Source organism: Tyto alba, unplaced genomic scaffold, assembly GCF_018691265.1.
Source record: "Tyto alba isolate M040663 unplaced genomic scaffold, T.alba_DEE_v4.0 Super-Scaffold_23, whole genome shotgun sequence".
In the NCBI taxonomy this organism is placed as follows: Eukaryota; Metazoa; Chordata; class Aves; order Strigiformes; family Tytonidae; genus Tyto; species Tyto alba.
The window spans coordinates 26,088,100-26,103,505 of NW_024881297.1; the positions used below are offsets into that span (position 1 = coordinate 26,088,100).

Sequence of the window (15,406 nt, forward strand, 5' to 3'; positions counted from 1 at the left end):
ATTAATCTGATATTAAGAACAAACCCAAATGATACTCCAAGAAAGTCTTAAAATGACAATATCTTGTTTGATCCATGTAGATTCCAGTATTTTATAAATATGAAGACTAGGTATGCACTTAATCTGAAGGCTCAAATTGTTTTTAAAAGCAACTTTGTCTTCAGTGAATGAATGGTATGAGCTATATTTTACCAAGTGGCTTAAAAGAAGAATATATAATTGCCATAGTTCTTTTTACTTTATTTCATGCTGTGTGTACAACATGATGTTAGATAATATGGAAAATTAAACTAAATCCATGTTCACATTGTTTTGTGAAGACTTTTTTCATCTGTGTATGAGAACACAGATGGGAGAGACAAAAAGGATATGTGAACACTGAGTATCTTGAAGAACGACTGAGGGACTGTAGCTTAGATGTTTCACAGGATGAGAGGGTGTTATTTCTTCAGTTATAGTGGTACAAATAGTTCTTTTGATAATGTATTGGGGAACTCAAGAACTTGCAGTAAAACGAAGTCTTCATATAAGAGGAAAAATAACCATACTTAGTGAGAGATGGGTTTAGTGGGTTTTTTGAAAATTTTTTTGTTCACTAAATGAAATTTACCAGTTGTTTCAATGCTCGACAAGCCATACAAATAAAATAATATTTGGAGTATACCAGTCTTGTCTGATTAAAGAATGTAGAGAAATTTGGTGCTCTGGGGAGAAGGGTGGTTGTATCAGGAGCAGCAGATAATACCTCCTCTGACTACAGGGTGTGAGACAGATGTAACTGTTGGGGATATAGCTCCTAAGATAAGGGCAGGTATAGAAAATTCTTCACTTTATACCTGGTTTTGTTTTGTTTTTATAAATCAGGTTAATGTAAAATATCTCAGATTTTCACGTCAGCTTTTACCGTGTGATGAACTGTAGCCAAACTGATGTAGCTTGCAGGGCATCAGTTGATCAAACCATATTTCTTGTTTCAAACTTTGAAAACTTGTTTACATTTTACTATCAGCTTCTTTGAAATGAACCTTGAAAGCAGAAAGACATTAACAATATGTGGGTGCTATCTTTTAGAGTTTTTTCTGTTTTCTTTCAGGATCGTAATAATGCCAGACGAATTCATGAAGGGGCAAGTTTGCCTTTTTTTGAAGTATTTGTGGATGCTCCATTGCACGTCTGTGAGCAGAGAGATGTTAAAGGACTCTATAAGAAAGCCAGGGCTGGAGAAATTAAAGGTGAACCTAGATGTGGTCACATCCTCTCTACCTAGGTGAAACATAGGTGTAATTTGACTCCACATAAGTGGACGTGCTCAAGTCTGTTAGTCTGCCACCCTTAAAAGCAGCATGGACTGGAGACAGGACTGAGCAGACTTCTAGCTTGTGCGACTGACTAGTTAAATGCATAGGGCAGTAAAGGGCAAAAGTGGCTCTCCTCACACCAAAAAACCTTGAGCAGAGTACATGGTTTCTATTTGCAAATTCTTATAATTGAGGATTAGTCTCCTTTGTGTGTCCATTGACTAATTAAAAAAGAGCCTGGTTCTCTCTCAAGTCTATAAAGAAATGCATTAATAAGAGCTCCTAACTTCTTCCAAAAAGCATGTTCACTATCTTTCTGTGAAGACCATTAAGATCACTTCTGAAGAGTCTAACTTTTATTTTGAAATTAGGGTTCTGAGCTGATGCCCATAAAAATTATTTCCTATAGCCAGCCCCAGATCAAGACTTAAGTACATCCTGCAATAAAAAAAGCTTAAATATGTGATCACTCATTGCAGATATTGTTTCGAGTGCTTCTTTGCTCTGTGTTACAGTTAGCAGAGGTTAACAATAATACTCTTCTACCCATATTAAGAAGAAAAGCACTTTTTAAAGTAATCACTTTCAGGGACTGAGTTTGCAGATGCCATAATGATGAACTCACCATTAATCAAAAGTGATATAAAAGTCAAGAAGTCTAAGACATTCCATGTTATTGGTTGCTTGATTCTTCTAGTACTACCAAATGTATCACGTGAAGATGAGGAATAAATAAGGCTGAACTCAGGTTTGCTTAGAATCAAAGCAAGATAAATTGAGATGGCATGATACAAAGATATAGTTGTGTGCAGAATCCTTATTCGTGCTGTAAAACTTCCTCAATATTTTGTTAATTTTAAAAGTCCCATGATGGAATTGGGTTACTTCAGAAATAGTAGTGAGCTATGAAGTGCCTGAGTAAGCTACAAGGGGGTCTAGCAGTAGCTGTATCTTATGACATGTCTGATATATGAAGGAGGAAAATAAGATGAATTTGCCTGTTAACAAGGAATGTTAGCAACTGTTAACTTCTATTTTCTCTGGCAACGGTAATGGGACACTTTGCCCCTTATCCCCATTCCTTCAATAATCAGATATTTACAAAGTATATGGTTTTTGGAACATATACTGGCCTTTCTTTATTACATAGGGTACTGCAACAATTGATCTTTTTCTTAGATGGTGAATGAAGCTACTAATTTTGAGTATTTAAGTCTAAAGTGAAAAACTCAAGTTTTAATGCTTGTGTGTTCAATTGTAAAGGATGTAGATGTTCAATTGCTGTAATTCAGCTGATACTTCTGCTGCAGATCTGACTTGTAGTGCTTGCATGCTTTGCCTTTGGACTTGATTTTTTTCTTGTTTATGCATGGTCAGTCAGAATCTCCTCTGTTTCAAAGCAGATTGCTAGCTAAGAAGGCCAGAACCAGTGTCACTAGTAGCTTCTACAGTCTGTGACAATAGTTATTATAACTATGATAAACGTACACATCTACTTACATTAACAGTTATCTTAAGATGGGTATAATAGCTAAACTAATGTAATAGGTGTTGGGATTTCTTACTCTTCAGAGTACTGCTCGGTGGCATGAGTGTAAACATATATATACTGGTTGTTCAACATCAGGCTTTGTGTTCAAAAAAACCCCAACAATCACAGCTAAGAATGAAGGACAGCTAATGAATGACTATCTCCATGTCAATGTGTACAGTTCTTCTGCCAGTGCTCCTTTCTTTATTCACAGTATAAATCAAATAACTTCACCAATAAAAGGTGCTAGGTATATGTTATAGAATGCTGGTTTGATGCAGTCATGTAGGATTAACAGGTGGTCTGATAAAAAACCTCTTGATTTCCCTAAGAAACCTGTATTAAAGAAGATTAAACTCTATCATCTTGCCTGTTTTGTTGCTTTAGAAACATAGAAAACTATGAACAGTGTTAAAGTTGAGTCATCTTTTGGAAAAAGTCATCAAGATTTTTGTCTTCTGTTCTGTAGGTTTTACTGGGATTGACTCTGAGTATGAAAAACCAGAAGCCCCAGAGCTTGTGCTGAAAACTGATTCCTGTGATGTGAATGATTGTATACAACAAGTTGTGGAACTTCTTCAAGAGAGGGTGAGCAGAAATTCAGATATGTCTTAGTAAATTTTTTCAAAGCATTTGTGCCTGTAATTTCTGTAGGCTTCCTTTAGTTGGAACAAGCCGTGTCTGCATGTCTTCTTTAATACTGCATTGTGATTAATAAAGAAAAAGGCTGTAGGCCAGCAGCATTAAAAATCATCTGGGATGTTTTGTTTCAGTAGCTGTGAAAAGATGTGTGTGTGTATATATATATATAGACAGATATACACAACTATATTGATTAAACAAGAATTTGAAACGTTTTTTTATAGGTACTGGAACTATTTTGGTTCTTACAGTTTTCCATAATATTTGAAAAGAGCTCTGAAACAAATTTATCAGGTCTTTTCCAAAAACATTTTCAGTCCTTTGTGGAAGAAAAACAGGTAGCCACAAAGAAATAGAAGTAACAAGCAGCTGTTAAATCTGGGAAGTTCTTGGGTTGTATAACTTGGTTTGGAGGGTTACCTGGTTTGGTTTCTTTGCATGTAAATGCAATAGATACTTCAAAATTCTTTTTAGGGACCTAGAATGCAAGGTACTAATGAGTATCTCGTAAAGCTGCTGAGTCTGAGTCATAGGAAAAGTTTTTGGTTTTGTTTTTTGTTTTTTTTTTTTTTTTTCCCCCCAACTGTTTTCAGTACTATACAAATCAGTGATTGCGTACTATTTTATTTTTTTTTTCCCCAGTCAGAAAAGCTTGTGTGGCTTTTGAGCTTGATAAATTTGAGTTTCAATCTGCTGATATTTTCCAGTGGAGTCAGGCAAGCCTAGTGCAAGTGTTTAGCTGTAAAAATTGAATTGTTTTCATATTTGTTTTTACTGTCAACAAATATAGCTGATCTAGCCCCTTGCACAAAGTTTGTATTCCCTTACTAAAGAGTAAGTTCAATATTTAGCCTGGAAAATATTTTCTGAAGAAGTTATAGCTTAGGAACGGCACTTTTATTGTTAGTGAAGTATAAAAGTGTACAAGGAAAGAGTTGGATTTCCAGTAGGTAACTTGAAACTTTTAACTACTTTTGGGTAAAAGTCTCATTCTTAGGGACACCAACTTATGGTGGCTCTGTGAATACCAACCCCCAAACTGGAAGCTGATTATATACTTCTGCTACTCTTTAGATGAATCCACCATGAGTGTACGTGAGTGTATGTCCCTTCTTCCATGTCCCACCTATCCCCCAATAGTTATAGCCAGGTTCTTATCTGAGCTTAAAATTTACTTGTGTTTGGGAAGGTGGTCCTCATAGTATCTTATAGTACTGATTTCTTAACTATATTCACATAGTTCCCTGCAACTGTACTCAAATTCCGTGTTTTGGAGTGGTGAGAATTTGGAGCAAAGTAGAAGTGTTGTTCTTTGTTGTGGTTTTATAAGATCAGTCTCTTTAAGATTTGAAGCTTAAGGCTGTTGGTTTCTTGAAAATATGTAGAAATGAATTCTGCTGTTTTGGTACACCTGTTGGGGTGTTTTTTTTTTTTTTTTTTTTTTTTTTTGTTTGTTTTTTTAACATCCAGTTATGCTGCAGCTATCACTGTAACAACACAATGATTCTTTCTGGAGCAAAGTTTTCAATCTTGTCTAGGTCCTTATTCACCTATCAAAAATTTGATAATAAATAATACTCTGATCACCTTGGTCTTTGAAATGAATTATAGCAGTCTCCAAAACATCTTTGCATTGAGAAACTTGCCAACATGGGAGCTTGGTATTTTTAATATCTGTAACATTCACATGGAGCAGACATTACAGGTTCAGTCGAGTATATTTGACACAGTTGACTATAGCCAGCTGCTTTATTTCCTGTCTCCTGCTTTCAAAATCATTTAAAAATCATATATAAATATATCTGCTGTTTGTTTGGACACAGTGTTCAAACCAAATACCTACAGCAAAAGGTGATTAGGTGGGACTACCTGGGATTCATAAGACAAAATGCAGACCATGGGGATTTTATAAATGTTTTATAATGCTGGAAGTAAGCATTTGTATGAAATACAGTACAATGACATTAACTTGCAGCATACCGAGCATTTAACTTTGATATATGCTGACATTGTGTGGAATAACTCAGCTTTTTGATAACTAAGCAAAGTATCTGTCTTCCAAAGACATGGGGAGGATACAAAAGAACTGAAATAAATTGTTCAGCATTATGAAAACATTCATCAGCATTATGAAAACATGTGCCCATGCAGTAAAGGCCAACTGCATACTGTACTGTAGTAGCAGGTTGAGAGAAGAAATTCTGCTGTTTTATGTGGCACCTGAGACCATATCTGCATACCATGTCTAGGTTTGTGCCCTTCTCCCTCATCCACAGAAGATAGACATTGATGTATTAGAGTGAGTTGAGTGAGTGGCCACCAAGATGGTCAAGGGCTGGAGCATGTCATTGTACAAAGAGAGACTGAGGGGAACTGGACTTGTTCAGCCTGGAGAAGAGAAAGTTAAAGAAGGTCTTGTTCCTGTTTCTAGCACCCCAATGGGAGAATCTAGCAAAGACCAATGAAGACTTTTTTCAGAGGTGCATGAGGGCTGGATGAGGGGCAACAGACGTGAGATGAAACACAGGAAATTGAAACTAGACATTGAAGAAAAAGACCTTTCACTACAAAGATGATCAAATATTAGAACAAGAGACTTTCTGGATGCTGCATCCTCAGTGATATTGAAAACTTGTTTGGCCAAGTTACTGAGCAGTCTACTCTACTGGTACCAGTTTTGAGCAGGAGGCTGGACTAGATGACCTTGAGAGGCCTCTCCGTGAAAAGGATAATAGTAATTTGGTTTGAGAAGTTGGGGAAAAAAACCCATGCTCTGTGTGAAGGATATACAGGATTATACTATTAGTTTTGTACTGTTACAGTGAAGATTAAAACACAACAGTAAAGATGTAAGCCAGAATTGAACATAAGCCAGTATAAGCTTTTAAGCACAATTTAAAAAAACACCCTTAGTATTCCATTTCTGTAATTCCCACATCAATAAAACACTGATTTCTTCTCATACTTAGGAGAGTAAGCAGAACTTCCTATTGTCCTGGGTTGAGTGAGAGGTGGAGTTTTTTGGTGGCAGGGGAGGGGGCTATCGGGGCGGCCCCCTGTGAGAAGCTTCTCGAAGCTCCACCAGCTCCAAGTCAGCTCCACTTCTGTTTGGGAAATTGAGCCAATCAGCTGCACCTCTGCGATAATGTATTTAAGAAGGGATGTGGTGACGTGCAGTGGGACTTGGGAGGAGGAGTTGCTGCAGCTGCATGAACACCAAGGTCAGTGGAGGAACGGAGGATGAAAGGAGGGGGGAGGTGTGCCAGAGCAGAGACCCCCCTGTATCCTGTGGTGAGACGGCAGGGCGGCCCCCTCCGCCACCCATGAAGATCTACGGTGGAGCAGACATTGATTTATGGCCTGTGGCTCCTGCTCGGCATAATCAAGGTTCTGTGCCCGAAGAAGGCCGGGGTCTCATGGGAAAAGGCAGCCCCGCTGTTGTAATTCAGTGCTGGGAGGATTGCAGCATGCGGGGGAGTCCCACGCCGGAGCAGCTCGGGAAGGGCTGCAGCCGTGGGAGGGAACCCAGTCGGAGAAAGTTAGTGACCCATGACGGAGCAGTGTGGGGAACGCTGCGGCCCATGGGAGGAACTCATGTCGGAGAAAGTTTGTGGAGGACTGTCTTCTGTGAGAGGGGGACCACGATGGAGCAGGAGGAACAAGTTCCGGACACTCCCCTCACCGAAGATGAAGAAAGTGGCAGCACTGACTGCACCCCCCATTCCCTGCCTCTGCGCCACTGGGGGAGGAGGTAGAGATATCGGGAGCAGAGCTGAGCCCGGGAAGAAGGGAGGGGTGGGGGGAAGGTGTTCTCAAAATGTGGCAATGCTTCTCACTGTCCTACTCTGTTATGTGTTGTTAGTGTGTGTAATAAATGTATGTTCTTTTTTTTTCTTCCCCTAACGAGTGTGCCTCTTGCTCATGATCATAAAGGGGAAATTTGTCCCCATCCCAGTCCTATCTCGAACCCCAAGCCTGGCTCTCTGTCCCTTCTCATTGCCGGAGGGGATGGGAGAGAGAGCTGCTGCATTGTGGTTGGCTGCCAACCAGGCCCAAACCACGACACCTATGTTCTAAGTTATGGATTTCCTATTTTTGAGGTATGTGTGCTTTGGTTGTGATAGTTCTGAAAATATACTACTGAATTTTATAGAAATAGATTTCGGTAGCTCAAATTGGTAAAAAAGCATGTATAATTTTGGAGTTATTGAAGAACAAGCTTCAGTTACATTGAACTGTGTAATTATTAAATACTGTGATGGTGTTATTTTTGTTACTTATTTATTCTGCTTTCTTTTGTTTTTAACTTTTGTATTCTGGGAAAAGGCACAGACAACATTTTGGTTCAGAGCCATTCTGTGTTAATTGCAGAGACTTCACTTAGGCAACAATCATCCAATTAGATCTGCTGACTGATAGGTTTGTTATGAGTATTTCTTGATGTTTTCAGTCAAAATGATTTAGGTTGATATAGATGCACTATGTAAGCTAAACATGACTTATTTTGACTAAAACAAACGTATAAAGGATGTCTTTACACATTTGAGAGAAATAACAGTGAACAGTCAGGGTCAGAAATTCTTCTTGTTGGCAGAAGAGAAGTGTTTCTATAGCTCAAGTGAATTTAAAATGTGATAGAGCACAACTGATGGGCAGAGAAGAGGCCTTCAGTCCAGAAAATCATACCTCTCTGTTAAGAACATGGCTGTCATTGCACTTTCCAGATTTCCCCATGCTTAAAAGTACTGACAAACTTCCCCGTGAACTGTAGGTACCAAAACTTCAGTGATTATTATAGTCAAGCAAATACTTCTGTTTGTTTTTTCCATATATAAATAATTCAGTGGCCTCACACTTCAATTAATGTGAATTTATAAGACTAGACATTCAGTAAAGTAAATTGGGTGTCACTTGTGAATGCCTGTCTACTGGAAACTTGCCTGACAGCCCTTTCTCTACAGGCTGTTGAGGATGTTAGCATCAGCAAAGTACCTACTGCCATAGTCTGAGGAGGCACATTCCCATAAAGCATCTAGTTGGTGTGTGTGGTTTTTTTTTTTTTTTTTTATTATTTTCCTGTTTATATGAATCCATTGAGAAATAATAAATGTTGAGGAATATTGTAGAACTTGTCCTTTGGTAGAATGAACCTTTGAGTAAAGTTACTACTTGCAAGTGGTCACTAGATGGCTTGCTAGCCTAGCATTTTCCTAAAATTTATTACAGTTTCAAGACCTATGGATTCAGTTCCTCTTGCCACTGTGTTTTGATGTTGTTGGGTTTTTTTAATCTAAGATGTTGTTTCAAATACCATTTTTATGTCTGCAAGGGAGTCTAGGTTTACTAATCCTACAAATTCTCTAAATGTCTGACTCAGTGTTGCTAGGACTGTCTTCAAGCTGTTTTAATCCTTATAATGAGGTAGGTTGACAGAAACTGTAGTGTGAAACCTTTTTCTCCGTTGTTTTTCCCATTAGTGGGACACTAAAAACAGGATAATATTTGAAGAGACCTTTTTAATAGGCACATTAATTTTAAGCTTTTAATGGTTTGTAAAATTAGGACATTCAAGCATAGTAATGAACTAGGGTTCAAAGGGGAATCTTCTGTGAAGCAACATAATGTGTACTCAGTCATTATACTGTGCTTGTAAGGTCTGTTGTTCTTTACAGCAAGCAATACCTTTATTTGGTTCTGGGATTATTGCTGTGACAGGAGTTTGCAGCTCTCCTGGGCTGTAATGCTGCTACTCAGGCAGAGAAAATAGAAGGCAGGTTTTGTCTAACTTACTATCTAATAAAATCAGCATCCCAAATGATGTCTGATTTGTAATGGAATGGACATTTCTATATGAAACACAACTTCTAAGTGCTAGTTTAATTTGTTTTTCTTTTATTTGTCTGTGAAGATACGAATAATGTAAGTCAGTGAGACTCACCATGTCTTTTTACTTCCGCAGTTATTTTATCTCCCGCTTGCTTTCATCATCCCTCTCCCTTTGTTTTACTTTCCACAGAGGTAGTGCCTAATGTCTGATAAATGCCTGGATAAATGCTTTACAATTCTTCAGCAAACTTTGTGTTTGCTACATGCATACCTGTTTACTCTGGGCTGCATATACTGGAAAAATAAATACAATATCTTTATTCTTGTTATGGGTTTATATACACTTTGTTGTAAGGTTGAGCTTTTTTTTTTTTTTTTTTTCCTCAAAAAGTAAAGCATTACTTTACAAAAGTTTCCAAAACTTTGAAAAACATGTTTTAAAAAGAACTGTCTGCTGCTATTCACTGTTTTTTTTTTTTTTTTTTTTTTTTGCTACTGTATATCATTTGAACATTTGACTGGGTTTTGACATTTTACACCATCCTTTGTCAGAGGAGACTCTTTAAAGTTTTGTCATGATAGCCTTCTGCCTTTTTTTTTTTTTTAAATTATCGTTTTAATCCTTATATTCATATCTTAGGAGAAGTTTAAGGTGTTGAGTCTTGAGCATTATGGAGTGAGGATGTCTTGTTTAAAAAGCATGGAGGAAAATGAATTTTTTTCAAATAAAAAATTTGATATTCTGTAGTATTCTGGTTATAAAACTAGATTTCAGTTCATTGCATATGTATTGACAGATGACCTCACATTTAAATGTTCTAAGTGATAGTATATAGATTAGGATACTGGTGTTATGTCATTAGCTGTAGGTAATACATTTAATCTATATTCCTGTATTAATCACTTTCAGTTGAGAAAGATATTTTTTTTTTTTTTTTTTTTTTACTTCCATGTTACCACTTCTAATGCATGTTGTGTAGTGAATGACTTAAATTTAGAAAGGCTCAGTCTCTTTTTTTTAAACTTCTTTAGCAAGTATAAAATCATTGAGTCTTCCTTTCTACTGTAGATAATGTACGCATCAATAAGTCATAAAAAGTGCACCTAATGCTGAAATGCTTACTAGGTGAATGTTATATGGGGTACTTAAAGTTTAGAAGAAAACCCAGTCTCTTGTCAGAATGTTTCACTCTAGTTACTCAAGCCAACAGCTTGGCTAACAATGTGTCATAATCTTGCAAAAGTGATAGTTTTTAAATGAGTAAAAATTGCTTAATGAACAAGGTCTTGCTACAGAATAGAGCAAAATTAGAATTTTCCTTCTTAACCACATGTTCAGTGTTGAAGAAGTATTCTGAGCACATGTTAAGGTCTGTTTATTCATTTTATCCAGGATATTGTACCAGTGGATGCTTCTTATGAGGTGAAAGAGCTTTATGTGCCAGAAAACAAGCTGCAGTTGGCCAAAACTGATGCTGAGTCTCTGTTAACCTTGGAAATAAATAAGGTATTGTGTGTTCAGTTGTCTCAATTGCTGAAGTTGAAAGGCAGCCTATCTGTTGCTCAGTGAAATTAGATACAGTCGAAATACCTATACTGATTACAGAATATATCTCAATATATTTTTTCCCCTCTTTTCTTGAGAGAAATCTCATCATATGTGTTTTCTTTGATCACTTACTAGAGATAATAATTGTATGTTTGTAATTTCTTAAATGTCTGGTATAGTGTTACTTAGTTTATCCCAAGCCTGGATATTAAATTTACAGTGACTTCCTCTCATGCCTCCCCTCCTGCTCCATGGACTAAACCATGCCTGGCATGGCTTGTATGAGTAGTTGTTTCTAGAATAATTACTGACTTTTTTGGTTTTAGTTTACCTACACAAATAACTTTTTTTTTTTTTTTTTTGGTTTGGTTAGAACATACTCATGCTTTTTTTCTGGCTTCCAGCAGAGAAAATATGGAAAAGCATGGATCGACTCGATAACTCTGTTCTTATTTCAGTTAAATGCGTTGTTTGCCAACTCAGATTAAGATGCAGCTGCTTCTGGCTGTGTTTCTGTTCATCTTCTTTTTCTGAAGAACTAGGCCTAAACACAGATACGATAAAAAAAAAAAAAAAATCATGAATTTTTTCACTGGCTTTTTGACAGTATTACTAGAACTTAAAGCTAAATATTTGATCTAGTAACTAAGCTCAGAGCTGAGCATTTGAAGTGAGTAACTTGACTTTGAAAGATTGAGATGACATACTAAGCACTGAATTAAATAGTTTTAAAATTTGCCTAGACTTCTGCTACTGATAAATTTTAATACTTCCTTTTGCTGCATCTTACTAGATTCCTTTCATATGTGTCTGTAAAACTATTTATTGCTTTGAGGCATAAGGTCACCATTATTAAATTTCTGTAGTGTACTGTTCTAAATTGCTCCCTATCTAGAAAAATAAATCTTTTCTCCCTCCACCTGCAACGAGTGGTTTGTTAAATATCAAGCAAGCATATAACATAAGATTGGGAAGAAAATGTGTGTTGTACTGACATCAGCATAAATTAAACAATGTAATACAATTATTCATGTTCTTTGACAAGGACAGGATTTGCTTGTGCAAGTCTCTTTTGCAAAGTCTTGACTAAGTCTATAGTAATGCATATGCAGAAATAATAAGTCCACACACTAAGTCGTAGTGCGACTGTCTAAGTGCTAAGGAAGGAAATTCCCTGTAAGCTGATACCTTTTAAACTTAAATTAAGTACTAGTCCTGAGAGAATTTTACTTCTGGATAGTCTCACTAGTTTCTGCAATAAAAATTTTCTTTCGAATATGTTTTAAGATAAGTTCTCTTACTATTCAGCCCCATAATTCTGATATTTTTGTGGTAATTGTTTGTATGTGGGTTTTTTAACCTCTTGGTTATTTTGCTTTGTTAAAAAAATAAATCAAAGTGGGACCCTCTAATTCTGTTAAGTTCAACGTTATCAAACAAAGAAAGTTTGTTGTCGTGGGTTTCTCTTTGTTGGTGTTGTGGTTTAGCCCCAGCCAGCAATAAGCACCATGCAGCTGCTTGCTCACTCCTCCCCCCTCCCAGTGGGATGGGGAGAAGAATAGGGAAAAAAAGTAAAACTCGTGGGTTGCGATGAGAATGGTTTAATAACTAAACTAAAATATAATAATAGCAACATTAATAAAATATAATAGTAATGAAAAAGAGTACAATAGAGAGAAAACCTCCAAAAAGCAAGTGATGCACAATACAATTGCTCACCACCTGCTGTCCGATGCCTGAGCAGCGATCCATCCCCCAGTCAACTTCCCCCCCATTTATGTGCTGGACATGATGTTCTATGGTATGGAACATCCCTTTGGCTGGGTCAGGTCAGCTCTCCTGGCCAGGCTCCCTCCCAGCTCCTTATGCCCCAGCTCACTGGCAGAGCAGAGGAAGCCAAAAAATCCTTAACTTAGGAGAAGCACTAGTTAAAACATCAGTGTGTTATCAACATCATTCTCACACTAAGTCCAAAACACAGCACTGTACCAGCTACTAGGAAGAAAATTAACTCTATCCCAGCCAAAACCAGGGCAGTTTGCTTTTTAACACATGGAAATTTGATCTAGTGTAAGGACTGGAAAATAGCCAAAAATATGAACAGTGAAGAACAAGTAGTTATTTTCGTCTTACTTGTAGAAACTTTGAATTCTTTGTGATTAAAAACTGTAATACTGAGAAATATTCCATTTATATTGTCCTGCATTTTATGGCTAAATCATGATCTATTATGATTAATACCTAATATCAAATATTAAGCAACAACTTTTATTATCTGATTTAAGTCTATTTCTCTATTTCTTTACAAGGTGGATATGCAATGGGTGCAAGTGCTCGCAGAAGGTTGGGCGACACCCCTGAATGGCTTTATGAGGGAGAGAGAATACCTACAGTGCCTTCACTTTGACTGTCTCCTTGATGGTAGGGTAAAATTTACCATTGTAAAACCGGGCAAATTAATCCTACTTCTGTAACATAGTTGATGCTTTACTTCATGGTGGTGCCGTTACACACTTATCAGGCTTGTGCACAACTTGGGGCAAGAGAATAGGCTGTTGTAATCACCAGTTTTAAATTTGATGGTTTTATTCTTTTTATACCTACCATCATGTTGGAGTTTGAATGCCTTGGTTTTTTTGCCTTTACAAATCATATTTTTCAAATGTTTTCAGTTTTGAAAAACCTTTAAACCTAGAATATATATTTCTAATTTGTTTTGAAGAAATTGATTTTAAAATTCAGAACCGCAATTTAATGGCTGTTTAGCTCTGTGTGCCAAAAGATTTGTTCCATACTAGTAATGAAGGAAAGGACAACAAACTGACTTGAGTGCTGGAGCTATTGCAAGTATAAAATCAGAATCTGAGGAGGTGACTTGAGTATAGACAGTTGTCACATGCAATTGAATTACTATGACTTCCTTTAAATCATCACATGATAATTACTAATATATTTTATTTTGCATTGCCAATTCGCTAAGGGCAAGCATTGGTTAAGGTAGTCAACAAGTGATAACATGCTCAGGTTTTGAAATTTGATTATGATCCTCTCATTTTTCATTTATTCCTCTTTGAAGGCTCTGTTTTACTCCAGCCTTTTTAGGGTTCTTTTTAGGATTTTTTTTCTCTATATCAAAAAGGGATAGTAAAAATACCTGTCTCCATACTTCCTTCTGTATTACTCTTCTCTTGCTGGAGACCAAATAGCAGAAAAAGAATGCCATTTGTCTTTCAAGTATATGATCCAGATATTTGTTGTCCCTCTTATATTTTCTAGTTCCCTTTTCTAAAGTCTGTTGGGTACTATCCTAGGAACATAATGCCATCCATTATTTTGGAGTATCTAAAGTTTGAAGTAGCATTTTGGACTGCTAGTTTTGTTTTCATTCCATTTACCTTCTGTGTGTCCATCCAGGTGAAACATACTCTGCAGATGGCATGCTATGCATTCAACTGCTAAAATAGCTTGTAACTCATTCTGCCCTGTAGTCTTCTGTAAATCAGAATTTTTATAAGGCTTATAAGACACTGTACAAGTGAGTGTTTCAGATATGGCAGTATTACAAGTTTTTAAACTTCTCTTGCAATTGTTTTTTAATACCTCATATATGCTGCAAAAAAAATGAGTAATGAAAAATGAGTAACTTACTGGTGGAAACAATTTTCAGTCCTAAGCTTGAATAGAACAGTCATGGTCCTCTAGATGCTACCATATTTCCTCCTCTTAGATATCTACTGCAGCATTTACATATGAGAACCTTTTTAGAAAGAGCTGCTTTGCTACTTGAAGCAGTGGCAGTGGTTAAGTCAAAACAACATCCTGAAAGTTTCCTCCATGCTTGGTATGTTCTGGATTCTCACAGCAACAGTCATTTTCCAGGGTTTTGAATTGGAAGAGAGAGAGAACGTTTAGTATCTGCAGTGCATCTCATCTTCTGGGCTCTAAATGCAGTGTTCCTACTGACTGACATACATATTATGGAGATCAGTGCAGGTGTGTTGATATTCTCACTGTAAAGCTTAAGTTATCTGAAATTGTCTGAAGCTGATACTGTGCTCATCTGTCACTTGACAAACTCACTCCACTACATTGCCTCAGTCTCTCATTTGTACAGTGGCTGAAGACAGTTGTCAAAGATATTATATATTTATTATTGGTCACTGACAAAATTTTAAAAATAGACAGGTTTGAGATCTCTTCCCTGTTTGAAATATTTATTTACTTGTTTGCAAAGCAAAAGGTTTTTTTTAATTATCAAGTTAGGGGTGGGTGGCAAATTGCCTTCTCTGGGACTGTTGCCAAGCTCAATTTATCACCCAGTTGCTTTGAAAATAACTGAGCACTAAGACTGAACTTAGGAGAAGACGCACAGCACGCTTTTCATTTTGCATTATTAAGGAAGGGAGTACCTATTTTTCTCTTAAACTTTTCATCCAGCTTCATAGTTTTTAACTTCCTACCACACTTAAGGTAGTATTGAGAAAAGGTTATAAAAATGTATTGCTCAAATAATGGGGAAATCAGCCTTATTTAGAGTCTTGGTCTCACTAAAGCCAGTAA

General features: G+C 36.8%; 1 protein-coding gene across 1 annotated transcript in view; it reads left to right on the forward strand.

Annotated features, from left to right (window-relative positions):
* PAPSS1 (3'-phosphoadenosine 5'-phosphosulfate synthase 1) overlaps positions 1 to 15,406 on the forward strand; it is a 54,969-nt gene that overhangs the window by 12,242 nt on the left and 27,321 nt on the right. The window contains exons 4-7 of the mRNA XM_032997698.2: positions 1,094 to 1,232; positions 3,299 to 3,417; positions 10,691 to 10,804; positions 13,156 to 13,267. Of these exons, the coding sequence (XP_032853589.2) occupies positions 1,094 to 1,232; positions 3,299 to 3,417; positions 10,691 to 10,804; positions 13,156 to 13,267 (484 nt within the window). The remainder of the gene's footprint in view (positions 1 to 1,093; positions 1,233 to 3,298; positions 3,418 to 10,690; positions 10,805 to 13,155; positions 13,268 to 15,406) is intronic.